This window comes from Corvus kubaryi, unplaced genomic scaffold, assembly GCF_017639235.1.
Source record: "Corvus kubaryi isolate FWS band 111438036 unplaced genomic scaffold, C.kubaryi_AGA036_p1.0 37209, whole genome shotgun sequence".
Classification (NCBI taxonomy): Eukaryota; Metazoa; Chordata; class Aves; order Passeriformes; family Corvidae; genus Corvus; species Corvus kubaryi.
In genome coordinates this window covers 1303829-1317747 of record NW_024581060.1, presented here as the reverse complement: position 1 = coordinate 1317747, position 13919 = coordinate 1303829, and the positions used below count along the sequence as shown (strand labels likewise).

Here is a 13919-nt window from a genome sequence, read left to right as displayed (position 1 = left end):
GATTAGGCCTACTTCCATTATTTTTGCTCATGGTAAACGACATCTTTACTTTTCTATGGAAGTTTCTCAAATTAAAAACATTTGTGAACAGCTCTCAAATTATTTGGAACATAGTAAGAAATCAGTGATGTTGGGTTTCAGCCAACAGTTTTTGTTGTTTGAGGATTGGTGGTATTTACTCTGGTTTCTTGGAGGTAGAATTGCATATAAGTGATACCTGCCAAAACCAGGAAATCTCTTTAGTATAATGGCATAGTTTGAGGTGAATATCCAGTTTACACAGTAACTTGTTGAAATCTGCTTTTCCTCATTTTTTTTCTTCTTTCTTTCTTCTTTTTCCTGCTCTATCTTAAAAGATGGTGAATTTAAAGGAGAAGATCAAAGAACTTCATCAGCAGTATAAGGAAGCATCAGAAGTGAAGCCACCTCGGGATATTACAGCAGAGTTCCTTGTGAAAAGCAAGCACAGAGATCTGACTGCACTTTGCAAGGTAAAGGATGACATACATATAGTATGTTAGTCTGTTTTCTCAGGACTTCAGCAGCCAGATAAAATTAGCCAATGTAAATGTTTTCCACATCTCTCGCTGTGATCCAGTGCTTTCAAGAGAATGTGATTGACAGTAACTGTGGGTTGTAACACTCATAGGTCCTTTGAGAACTTTTAGCTAGGGAGTACTAAGCTCAGTTTTACGTAAGTCTGCTGGCTCATGTCAGACAGCATGTAATGTTTTGAAGATGAATTTTTATGTCAGATTTGGTCTTTAATACAGCTGAATTTCACAAGAGTCTAGAAATAAAATCTGCATTTGAAGAGAGATACCTTTTCTCTAAGATAAATAAAGGTGGTTTCTTGAATAAAGACTTCTTTGTATCCAAAGATTATCATGTATAGAGCTCTGTCTTGACAAGCAGAGTTACTTCCCTTCTCTGGGAATATCTTAATGTAGAGATGTGCCTTAAAAAGGAAACTGTAAAAACTGTTGTATCTATGATGGTGACGGACCTGGATGCTAACCCAGGTCAGGTAGAACCAAGAATCATTTTTCAGCTACTTGCTCAACAGAGGATGTATACCTTTATTTGGAAGCTCTGTGTGTGTGTGTGTATGTGTATGTATGTATACAAAAGTAGCGGCTCTTCTATTTTGTAACCAGTGAACAGCTTTGTGCTCCTGTTGCTTTTATTGGACACTCCAAATTATTGTGCCTTGAGGGAAGAATGGCTGTTGCCTTTATACCTAGTTTTACTTATATTTTTTAAAATCAGGAAGAAGCTTGAATTAGATCATGTCTTTGCTTTTTATGTATGATTTATTCTGCTTTGGAAATTTCCATGTTCAATATTAGCTATAAACTTTAAAGAGAGAAAAGAATAGAATAAATAGTTTGTGGAATATGAAGCTCTCAGTACCATAGGAACCCTTAAAATATCAGGAGTGTAATGGACCCTTATGTTCTTCAGTTCCAAGTGTCTAAATTCCTGAAATATCACCAAACTAATCTTTTCTGCAGTGTGACACAGAGCTCTGTATATACACAGAGCAGAAGAGCAAAATATGCTGGATTAAATGTTGAAAAAAATAACAAACTCGATTTAGCTTCCACTAAATCCATGAATTTTCTAGTGATTTCTCTTGAGACTAGGCCCAGTCTGATGCTACATGATGTCTTCAAAGTCCTTTTACATGTAAACTGGTGTTAATATTAGCTTTTAATCTTAATAGGAGTATGATGAATTGGCAGAAACACAAGGAAAGCTGGAAGAGAAATTACAAGAACTTGAAGCCAATCCACCAAGGTAAAGATACAAACTAAAAAGAGAAATACTTAGTAAAGCAGTTATTTTACTACTTCTCCCGAGTTTCAAAATTGCTATGGTATGCTTTTATTATGGGAACTCAAGGGGTTAGAAAGGTACAAGCACGGAGTTTGAGCTCCCTCAGCTTTAGAACTCACCTTGCTCATTTTTAGAAATGACTCAAACAGAAAAGGTGGTTCTGAGCTAGGGTGATTCTGTAGAAATCCTGGCAGTAATCAGTGCCTGATCTCAAAAGGCATTTAAGGTCTTAAATACCTGTCAGTAATGATAGCATACAATTCTACTTTTATTGGCAGAATATTATTATTCTGTGCAATTTTACTAGGTTTTTGTTGTTGTCCTTATGCGTGCTACTTTAACCATTATTTATGTAACCTTTTTTTATTTCTGAAGTTTTTAGCTTCCCTGAACTCTGCTTTAAAAATCTGAATTTGCTGGGTTTTGATACTCAGTTTTCATGAGAGACGTCCAGATGTTGGAAACAGAATCTGTTTGTGTTGTTTTTTAATGCTTTTATTTCTGCACTAAGGAGGGACTCAAAAATCACTTGGGAAGAAATTTTCAGAAGCAATGCGTTCACAATATCTTGTTCTAACAAACTAAGTATCTTTGTGTTACATTTGTTTTTTCTAGTGATGTTTATTTGTCATCAAGAGACAGGCAAATACTCGACTGGCATTTTGCAAACCTAGAATTTGCTAATGCTACACCCCTTTCTACGCTTTCACTGAAGCACTGGGACCAGGTAGGTAGTCATTACTCAGCAATCCACTAAAAACTTGAACCATGTTTAATTCATTCTCATTAAAGTTCGTCAGTGTTAAGAGTTTCTAACTGTTACATGTGTCTGCTTTTGTGCAGGTACTGAATTCTTATGTGATTATTATTCAATAATGAAATTCCAGACAGTTTTTTGTTAGTGCCAAAACAATCTCTATCGGCACTGTCTGCTGAAAGTTTCCATACTTATTACTTGACTAAAAATCAGAAAAAATTTCACATTTATTTGACTCTCTAAAAAAAATTTTTTAAAAATATTTTCTGCCATTGTGTAGAGTTGTTGATTATTTTCTATTGACTATGGGGACTTCATTATGAATGCATGCTTTTTGTGCCTCTTCATTTTAGGATGATGACTTTGAATTCACAGGCAGTCACTTGACTGTGAGGAATGGATATTCCTGTGTGCCGGTAGCCTTAGCAGAAGGGTTGGATATTAAGTTAAACACAGCGGTTCGACAGGTTCGCTATACAGCATCAGGTACATGAACCCTCCAGGAAACTGCTTTGAGGGAGTATGAGCATAGAAAATAGACTTCAGTGCTTCTGAAAGCAGGTGTGAGGATATTGTAAAACCCCTCTCATTATGTGTTTGGGGTTAAATAAACAGCCATGTTTCTTACTGGGATTGTGTAAGTAGTTGTTAGAGATTTATTAATCTTGAATATTTTTTTGATAATTTCTGTGACTCATTTGACACAATCTTTTTCAGTTGTATTTACTGATCACGTTATTCTCTTTACTTATTTACTTCATTGATTGAAGCATTTGGAGTAAGAGATCTGGAACTGCTTAAGGCTTGGTGCCACAGGACCTGGTATTAGAAGTATAAATGAATGTAATGGAAGGAATATATCTTTTTGTTGTTCTTCAAAACACTGGGCTTGGGAAACTGTCAGCTGGGAGAGCAATGTAATGAGAGGCTCACTCTCTACTTGTTGTTTATTTATGGATATATTTAAATACTGACCTGGATGAACCTTTAGGCTCATCCTAGTAAGGCCATTTTCAGATGCTACCTTAATTGTGTTTTCTGGAATAGAGCTAAATGGCCAGTAACAACTTGCCTACAAGTTGTTATTGTTAGTGTAAAGCTGTCTCCGTAAACAAAGTATTTTCTAATGTGGTTATAGTCATTTCTTTAATTTTTAATCTAATGCTCTTGCCTCCTGCTCTGTTAAACTGTTTTTCTCTCCCCTTTCCAGGCTGTGAAGTAATAGCTGTAAATACCCGATCTACCAGCCAGACCTTCATTTATAAGTGTGATGCTGTACTGTGCACTCTGCCCTTGGGAGTGCTGAAACAGCAGCCTCCAGCAGTTCAGTTTGTGCCACCTCTTCCTGAGTGGAAAACTTCTGCAGTGCAGCGTATGGGATTTGGCAACCTGAACAAGGTACAATGTCACTGGGGAAACTGCAGTAGGCCAGAAGTTGTAATAGATAGAATCTGAAATGTGGGTGAAATATGTCTGGTGGAGGAGAGGAAGAATGCCTTTTCCACAGCTGTTTTGCTAGGGTTTGATGATGAAAATTGTCTGAGGAAGTGTAAAGGCCTCTTGTTGATTTCCCTCACAGGTTTAAAAGAATTAAATTGCAGAAGTAGGTCTGATGGAACTTGTTAACCAGAAAATTGGTAAACTCTGAGAGCACACTAACCTGTGGGAAGGCAGCTGTAGTCATACACCTCTATGTATTATGTATATGCACTATATATTCACCACATTTCCCTTTCATGTTCTGTCCAGTGATAAACATCAATGAGTGTAATTGTCTTTATTTTTATTTCTTCTCTGTGCTCTTCCTAAGTGTTGATACTCTTTCTTTCTAGGTTGTGTTGTGTTTTGATCGTGTCTTCTGGGATCCAAGTGTCAATTTGTTTGGCCATGTTGGGAGCACTACTGCAAGCAGAGGAGAACTTTTCCTCTTTTGGAACCTGTACAAAGGTAGCTGTGGTGCATGTCTGCTTTTGCCAGTGTCTTATTTGTGTAGTTTCAGATCTAGGAAAAAAAAAAAAATTAATGCTGTTAGTGTTCACATATGGGTATGATAAGAAGATAGTATTTTTAGGAAGACAAATGGAAGCAGAGAACAGCACTGACTGCAGACAGTTCTGTAGTAGGTTAGGGCAGCACATAGGTAAGTGTGAGTGCTGGATTCCAGGCTGTGCCTGTTGAATTGCATTACTACTTAGCTACTGTAACACTTGCACTTTTGTAGCTACTTATTTTCTTGCACCTTGGTGGAGTTGTCCTGTGACCTCTCCATGTTATCCTGGTTGCTTCCATTAAACGTCTGTTTAGTTGCGCTGATATTCTGAAAGTACTTAACTTTCAGTGTTGTCTTAATTATCTACTGTCTACTTTGTCAGGAGGATGCATTGAGTTCTCCAAGAAAAGGGAGATTCGTCTTTGCAGCATTTCTGAACTAAAAGCCATTTCTTAGTTCATAAGTGTATGTGAAATTGAGTTTCTCTCTGGCCACTTGGAACATTGTTTGAGCTCTTCTGCTCTCACTAAGCTCTTGTGCCAATGGGTCTGGCACCCAATTTAGTCTTAGTTTTCAAAACCTCAGCTTCCTGGTTGTTTTCCGAGATGAACCGACAGTTTGAAGCCAGACCTCTTGGGGCTGTCTGTCTAGTCTGGGATGATTTGGTAACTCGTAGATGAGCTCCTTTCATCTGTGACCTCACCTCCTTTCTTGTGACTTTGCTACCCTGGATTTCACACCAAAGTGTGAAATGTAATTTTTTCAGATGTAAGAGGTGCTATTCACTTGTGTATTTTCTTAAGCGGCTGAGTGCAGAACAAGGGAAGGTGCCCAATTCTGCACCTGGGATGGCTCAACCCTGGGTGTACGGACAGAGTGGGGAATGAGATGCTGCAAAGCAGTGCCACAGAAAGCGACCTGAGGGCCATTAGGCACAGCATTGTTGGCAGGGCCAGGAAGGGGATTGTCCTGCTCTGCTCTGCACTGTGGCCTCAGCTTGAAAAGTATTGGCAGTTTTGGTCATCACCATATAAGAAAGACATTAAACTACCAGAGAGTGTCCAAAGGAAGGCAACAAAGATGGCAACGGGCCTTGAGGGGAAGCTGTATGAGGAGCAGTGGAGGCCACGTGGTCTGTTCAGCCTGGAGAAGAGGAGACAGGAGACTCCTCACACTTAAAATTTCCTCAGGAGGGGAAGAGGAGGGGCACACTGATCTCTCCTCTGTGGTGACCAGTGACAGGACCTAAGGGAATGAAGTTGTATCAGGGGAGGTTTAGATTAGATAATAGAAAAAGGTTTTCCCCCAGAGGGTGGTTGGGCACTGGAACCTGCTCCCAAGGGCAGTGGTTACAGCACTAAGCCTGGCATAGTTCAAGAAGAATTGGGATAATGCTCTCAGCCATGTGGTGTGACTCTTGGGGATGGTCCTGTGCAGGGCCAGGAGTTGGACTCGATGATCCTTGGGACTCCCTTCCAACTTGACATAGTCTGTGATTTCTTGGGGAGTACAGTGCAGCCTTTAGAGTATTCAACACCAGGGTTTCAGTGGAGCAGACGGGAGGCTTTGTGATTCCTTTGTTCCTCTTGCTGAGCAGTGCTGTTCCAGCTTGATGAGCTGTAGGCCCATCCACATGTTTAAGCTGCATTGTGCCCTAGAGGAAAAGCAAGTTGTGGGGTTTCCAGTTCATTGAATGAATGGCCTTGGTTCTTGTTTTAAGCAGTAAAGTGGCTGTGGCTGTAGACTGGGTCTCAGACTGACAGGCAATTATAGAACTCCTTTTCGGAAAACGCTTAAGTAGCCAAAAGGTACTGCACTGCATGTTTCTACAGCAGGACTTTGCCATTAGGAGTTTTGGTTTATCTGTAGCTGGTGCTGCCACAATAGATTGTCAGGAGATCTCTGCAGTAAGTATACTGGTTTTGTTACTGCCATTTACCAGACGAAAAAGTGTATATATAAGGAGCATTATTAAATGAGTTACTTGTTTTGCAGATGGCCAGTGGGCTTTCTTCCATTCTGTCATAAGCAGGCCAGGTTTCTCTGTTAAATGGAAAAAATTGGTGTCCAAGGGAAGTGCCTTTCTAGGCTATTGAATTATTAAAATGTTTGGTAAGATTTTACTGGAGAAATACAAGTAATGAGCCTTGGATAGCAAGGCTGTTCATGTGGCTTTTGTGGCTTTATGATGGCTCTATTATATAGTTAACAAGTAGTGTCGTGGTTTTGGTTTAGATGGAAAGATCATGTCATGTACAAATCAGCTTCACATGCTAAATTCTAAGCCTTCCTTGTCATGAAAAGAGGCAGAGCAGGTAGAAATGAAGCAGAAATGCAGTAAAACCTTATGTTGAAGCACAAGTCAGATGGCTGAAATCGAAAACAACAATTACCATTTCTCATGGATAGTTGGGTGTAGACCTGACTGAACTTGTGTAGCTGCTGTTTATTGCTGTCATAGTCTATTTCTGTAGCCATAGTATTTTGGGAGAGACTTTGTAAACTGAATAGGTTGAAGAAGTTATTAATACAGAAACAAAAGAACCAGAGGTATGTCTGCGTGAACTCTATGGGAGTTCTGTAAAAGTTCTTGGGCTGGCAGAGACCAGTTGACCTCTGAGAAGTGTTTAAAGATATGGGGAGGAATGGATCAGGTGAAGAGACTGCATGTGTCCATACTGGATGACCTGTTATAGCTCAGACGGGAGTCCTCTCAGTGGTTTCAGTCTTGCCCAAGGGTAATGATTGCTGTTAAGACCTGTTGGCTCAGGAACACTGAGCCTGGACTGGAGCAGCTGCCCCAGTGCTGCTGGTGCCTCTTGCTCCACCACACTGTTGGATTGTTGTCGTACCCATGAAGGTGGAGAAACTCTGTCCTCAGGGTGGAGGAATGCCTGGCAGAAATGCTCAGTGTTTTCTGGAAGTTCAGTGTCATTTCAGTCTGTTTTCTTGCCTGACTACTCTGTTTTTCCTAGAGATGAGATAGAGAAAGGACCTCATTTTCGTCATATCTCTGTGGTTACTGATCTCCGGCTAAACCATGTTCTCTGCTTGCTGTTTGGTATCAAGGCTTAGTAAACATCACTGCCTCAAGGAGAGAATTTTTTGGGGAGCAGTGGCACATGCTTATTGTACAAGAAGCTTTTCTCAGCAGCACTTGGGTATTTGCGTAGCAAAATAGTCACTTTTCTGCTCCAGGCTCCTGCCTTTTTGTTACCATCATGAACTAATCCAGGTGACTCGATAACATTTTCAGGTCTAGATAAATGCTAACAAAAAAGGCTGGATTTCCATAAAAATATTTTTGGGGTTGTCTGAATACATGTTTTCACTAAGAAATTCACTGGAAGCTGCATTTTGATTGTGCAGTTGTTCCATCAAGAAAAAATACATTTACTGAACAGTTGCTGGGAAGTTCAGGGATCTTATTGTATCAAGGATAGCAAATGAGGAAAAAATTGATGCTGAAATGACAAAAGAATTTCCCAATGTCTATGGATGATAGGAAATCAGTTTTTTGTTTGTTCCTTCAATTGTTTGAAAGACTGGCCTTAATCTTTTAGAAAATGGAGTTAAACTACAGGAGCCATCCTGTATCTTTTTCTCTAATAAAATGCCTTTAATCCTGCATATTTGTGTCTTAATTATGTCTTGAGTAGTGTAATTATGTGTGTAGTAACAACTCTTACTAATCTAGCTTCTTCAGAATTTTAAAGGCTGTTGTTTTTAACCAGACTATTTTATTGGGTCTTCCAGCCTGAATATTTGAAGCTGAACTTCACCCCATTGTCTTTAAGGACTTTATAGGAATGTACACCATCCATGTACACATGATTTCCATGCATACCAGGATAGAACAAATTCACTAATCACTTTGGAAATTTGTACAAAAGTTTAAGCCAGATTTTTAGCAGGGACTTTTATTTTCTATTTCAACATGCTTGACATTGGTTTGTAGCTGTAGTATTTTCTTTGATAAATTTAAGAGTTCTTAAATATCTCCAGCAGGAGAAAGATCAACTGTAAGAGTTTTCATTAACTGTGCTGAGGTCTGAGTCACTTGTCTGTTTCTTGCCCTTGGGTTATTTTGGTAGTTCTGCAATACTTACCTAAATTTTCCTTGTCTTTGTGACTGCCAGAAATGAGAGCTTACTCTTACCACAGCTGGCTAGAGGGAAAACAACATCTATTTTGTGTGTATGGTAAATTATATTAATGCTCTTAGCAATGGCTGTCTCATGACAGCTGAGTTACTTGATATCTGTCCATTTTACTTCTGAATTCTTCTCAGAATTGCTGTTTTTCTGGAAATTGTTCTACTGTTCATCGTTTTCACTCCATTGAGGTTATTTAATGTGAATGTGCATTGGCAATGGAGAAGTCTAGATATTTGCATGAAGGAAGTACTTATACTGGTAACTTAACTGCTCTGCTAATGTTAATCATACCTAAATTAGATGGTTTGGAAGGTACTGAATTCCCTGAAATGTAGCATGGTTGGCTCTTAAATCCCGGTGGATGCTCCTATGTCAAATAAGCAATGTCTTCACTGAAAAAATCTTCTGTCTCTTCTGCATGCTGTACTTCCTGATGTTTTTATTTACTTTTTAATACATCAGTTCTCTTTATAATTCTTAATAGTACCATGGCATATATAAATTCATTTTCTTTTTGTTATATGGACATGATGGTGGAAAATTTAGGACTACTTTTGTTGGATTTGTGTAGTATCTAACCTCATGGCTTAACTGCACAGCCGTGTCTATCCAAGTCCAACTTGTGTTATCAAAATGTTCAATTTCAATAATTCAATTGTTTTTTCTCTCTCCTACCCGCCCCCCCCCCCCCCCAGCACCAATTTTGTTGGCCTTGGTAGCAGGAGAAGCAGCAGGGATCATGGAGAATATCAGTGATGATGTCATTGTTGGTCGGTGCCTTGCCATTCTCAAAGGCATATTTGGCAGCAGCGCTGTGCCCCAGGTCAGTACAGGCAGCAGCTCGGGCTGAAGGAGTAGGAAGAGTGCATTGTCGTCATGTTGATAATGGGAGAAGAAACAGAGGAAACAGTACACACACAGCGGGCGTATGCAGCTATACAAAGTCTGAGTTCCAGTTGAGGATCTACATGCAGGACGGTCTAGTAATATATTGGAAAGACTTAAGGAATTGCCATCAAAGATTTACCTTAGTATGTGTTATCATAGAATATGAATGTGGAGTTCCATCATTAACACTTCTTCCTTATATCGTTGCTATTTGCATTGTTTGTATTTGTCATAAACTGTAGAATTTGCACTGTCTCAACAACTGAAGCTCCTGTCTTGTCTCAGCCTAAAGAGACTGTGGTGTCCCGCTGGCGTGCTGACCCGTGGGCCCGGGGATCGTACTCCTATGTAGCAGCTGGATCCTCTGGAAATGACTATGATTTGATGGCTCAGCCGATTACTCCAGGGCCAGCCATTCCAGGTGCTCCGCAGGTGAGAAATGCCCCAGTTATTTTTAGAAAAACCTCAAAACAGAATGATTTTTCTGAGTAATTTGCATACATATCTAAACAGAAGTTTAGACACTGGCATCTTATGATGAATGATTAAAACCTGTAAAAGAATTATTTTTTCATCCATGAGTTCTGTCATCAGAGGTTTGGTGTCATTTGTTTGCTAAAAAAAGAGCGTTTTTATTCAGAAAGCCAGTTTGGTTATGTCTGAACAGAGTATTTAATGTTATACCTGTGTTTCATACTCCATGTTTTTGTTGTCCATCGCCATATGTAAGTGAGTTGTAGTGATTTGAAAGAGGGTAAAGGCCAGAATGAGAAGAACAGGACTCAAAAGGTCTCTTCCCAAATGGGGGGCCAACACAATGAAGGTAAGAGTCATCTCCAGATCATGTTGAGGGAATTAAGTTTGAGAGCAGCAGCCACTCTTGAAAGCACTGCCAGTAAAGGCTGTGTGGCTTTGGCTTTATTTGAGTTCTTGTTCTAATGATACAAGTCATTAGTACACACAGTTATGAATAAAATTATTCCCTGCAGAATGTAATACATGAACATTTGTTTTTCTCCCACTTTTTATGATTGTGTGGGTAGTTGTTTTAGGTCTCAGTTTAAAGAGAGTCTGCTGATTTAAGTGAATTGTTGAACTTTCTGTTTGTTTACTATGCTAGAGTTCATGTTCCAGGATCAGAAATTATTCTTCCTAAACACGTTGACAGTGTTTGACACGTTTGACAGTTTGTCTGTAGAGTTACGGTTACAGCTTATAAATGCTGTTTCGATACAGCTGGGACATAACCCTCTTCTGCTTCTCTGGCTCTGCAAACATTGCTTATTGAATAGAGGTTTATTTTATTGGTAATTTGTACACAGGTTAAAATAAGTTCAATATGGACTTTCTTAATGTGCACCACCTTTATGATGATGGAGATTGTGGTGTGCTTAGAGGACTTTTAATATTCTTAAAGTATCATTTGCTGCAGAATCTGAAAAAACATGAGCAAACCCTGACAGTGTTCTTTGCTCCCCAGCCCATTCCTCGCCTGTTCTTTGCGGGTGAACACACCATTCGCAACTACCCTGCGACTGTCCACGGCGCATTGCTGAGCGGCCTGAGGGAAGCCGGCCGCATCGCAGACCAGTTCCTGGGGGCCATGTACACACTGCCACGGCAGCCCACACCAGGCGTGCCCCCCCAGCAGGCTGCCAGCATGTGAGGGAAGCAGGAGGCATCAGAAGAGGAGTGTGAAGCCCACAGTGCTGCTGTTGTGGACCCTGGGATGGAGATACTCAAGTAGTTTGTAGCAGTGTCTGCTGAGAGGGCCCTGAGTTACTGTACAATGCTTGTCTGAGAATGGCCTTACAGAAGCTTGCCAAACCTTTGGCTTGGCAGCCTTTTACAAAATCTTAGAGCTATTCGAAGGGACAGTGTAAACAGAATCCTTTACTGCAAAGCTGGTCAGGGACTTTGACTCTGCAGATACTTCTTGAAAGTCAAAATAGCTGGAAGGTTTTTTAGGGGGTTTGGGGGGGTTTTCTACCTATGTGCATATTTACAATTTGGTAATTGCACAAGGACCTCTAGAAGTTGGTTGCTACGAATAGTAGCTTAGTGTAGAATGTATGTAAACTTTGTGGGGGTTTTTTTATGGTTTTGTTTTGAAGAGTAATATTTTTGATCAATTCTAGTCCTGTCTGGCATTCAAGAATTTGGGGCAACTGTTTGCCTACCAGTAACAGCAAATCACACCTCTCCCAAATGGTCCATTGGCTGCTACATCATCTGCATCCTGCTGTAGAGAGTAACCTGGTATTACTGAGTATGCTAAGCATACTGTTTTATTAAATACTTTCAACAAAAGAAAAAATATTAGTACTTGTTTATATAGAAACAGAGTTGCCTAGACAGTAAGTTAGCTGAAGGACCTATTTCTTTGCTCAGTGTAGGAGTGTACTCTTTACCTCTTGGCTTTGTTTCTGCCAGGCTGATGAAATGATGTTGCAGCTGCCATTATGCTTCTGAAAATAACTTTGGTTTGGCTGCTTTTCCACCTAGTCACCTTATAATTCAGCACATAGAGCCTGCCTTTCATTGCACAGAGCAGTTTTATGTAAGCATTTAGTTATTTTCTCCCTCTCTTCCTTTCCCTATTAGCATTAGACTTACTTCTTTGAACTTTTCTCATCCTGTTTCTGCAGTTTATGCCTGTCTCACCTATCCATGGTCTCTGTTCACACGGACTTTATTGCTTTTCGCTGCTTCTGTTCTCACTCTCTGACCCCATGTCTTCATATGTGCAGTCTGTCCCAACTTCCTTCTGTCTTTGCACCTTCTGTTCTTTGCACCTTCACCAGAGGACTGGTGCCTCCTCTTGTTCCATGCCTGTCCCTCTCCAATTACATTGCCCTTGCTTCTTCCTGAAGAAAATACACACACTCGAGCACGACTGCAGACCTGGCTTGTTTCTGGCTTTGTTGCCTTTGGCCAGACTCTCCATCCTCTGTCATTGTTCCTTCTACTGTTTTCTTGTGTATCCTTCTTCGCAGCTGGAGACCATTCATCCTCCTGACCATGTCTGTTGTCTTCTGGTTGTTTTCTCCTTAGATGTTGAGGTCTGTGAGGGGGTATTTCGATAGCCAGTCCTTTTAACAAGCTATGAGAAAGGGGAGGTTCTGATGTGGCAGGGATATTGGGCTAGGAATGAGACAGATTGGAGGTGTCAAGGACTAAACCCATTGGAAGTAGTTGGATTTGGTGCCATGGGGAGACCCTTTATCCCAAATCCGTTTGAATCAGTGTTATGTTCCCCAGGTCTCTTAACTTTGCAAATGTTGCTACTTGAGCCCTTGATGAGAACTCCACTCATCTTTGTGCCTTCCAGGGACAAGAAAGTTTTGTGATGGTTGGTCAGAGAAATGCCACTGAAGGGGGGCAGGACTTGAAAGTCCAGTAGGGCATGGAGGAGGAGTGTCTGGGGGTGACAGAGTAGATAGAGAGTAATTTGAAAGTCAAGAGTCCCTGCCTTATGTTCGCGTAAAAGCCCATCAGCACAGCTCTCCAGAGAAATCCTGTTCCAGGACAAGAGATGCATCAGACCTTTAAAATCCAGCAACAACTGAGCTGCTCTTGGCTTCTCTGACTAAGATGGGAAGAGGATCTGAGAAGTGGGGTGCTGTGCAATGTGAGTCTCCATATCTGTGGAGTGGTTAGCAGAATTCCTGATGGTGCTGTCTCTGTCATGAAATCCTGTGTGCTCTAGCAAAGTGTCAAACTCTTAAAAGCACTTCAGTCCCACTGGAAAATAAAATAGTCCTCACTTTAATGTAGCCAAAGTCATCTTTTCCAGACAAGTGTCAGGCCACTTCTGCATGGTCTGAGGTAAGTTTGAGCAGGTATCACTGCAGCTACACTGGCTGTATCTAACTCCTGAATCTGTGCTCAACAACAGAAGCCAGCATTTTCTATAGCTGTCAGTGGTGCAGGATGCAGTTGAGTATGGATGCAGTACTCCATGTGCTCCATTTGCCTTCATTAAGCCTTGCACTGCACACCCCCTCTGATGTTTCCTGTGTGCCCCTCTGCCCAGAGGGGCCGCAATCTCCCTATCTCTGCAGTACCCTGTGCTTGTTTTGGGTCAGCACAGGAAGGAACATGGCTGTTGAGGTGGTAAGGATTTAGAACATCGCTTACTTGGGTTTCAGGGTATTCAGGTGGGTGTGACCTGCAGGTCCTCATGGCTGAAGTGTGCAGACTACCTGTTGTTGGAAGCAGCTGAGATGCTGCAGCTTTTGAGGAAAACGAAACTCCATTTATTGGCAGCTCACCAGTTATGGAGGTA

The 13919-nt window shown here is 40.8% G+C and overlaps 1 protein-coding gene across 2 annotated transcripts in view; it reads left to right on the top strand.

The window, feature by feature from the left end:
• KDM1A (lysine demethylase 1A) overlaps nt 1-13403 on the top strand; it is a 40498-nt gene extending 27095 nt beyond the window's left edge. For both annotated transcript variants that reach the window (XM_042022543.1, XM_042022542.1), the window contains 9 exons: nt 357-491; nt 1727-1800; nt 2455-2566; nt 2950-3082; nt 3807-3994; nt 4429-4543; nt 9439-9566; nt 9917-10063; nt 11112-13403. In XM_042022543.1, the coding sequence (XP_041878477.1) occupies nt 357-491; nt 1727-1800; nt 2455-2566; nt 2950-3082; nt 3807-3994; nt 4429-4543; nt 9439-9566; nt 9917-10063; nt 11112-11297 (1218 nt within the window). In that variant the 3' untranslated portion in view covers nt 11298-13403. The remainder of the gene's footprint in view (nt 1-356; nt 492-1726; nt 1801-2454; nt 2567-2949; nt 3083-3806; nt 3995-4428; nt 4544-9438; nt 9567-9916; nt 10064-11111) is intronic.
• Nucleotides 13404-13919: the final 516 nt, after the last annotated feature.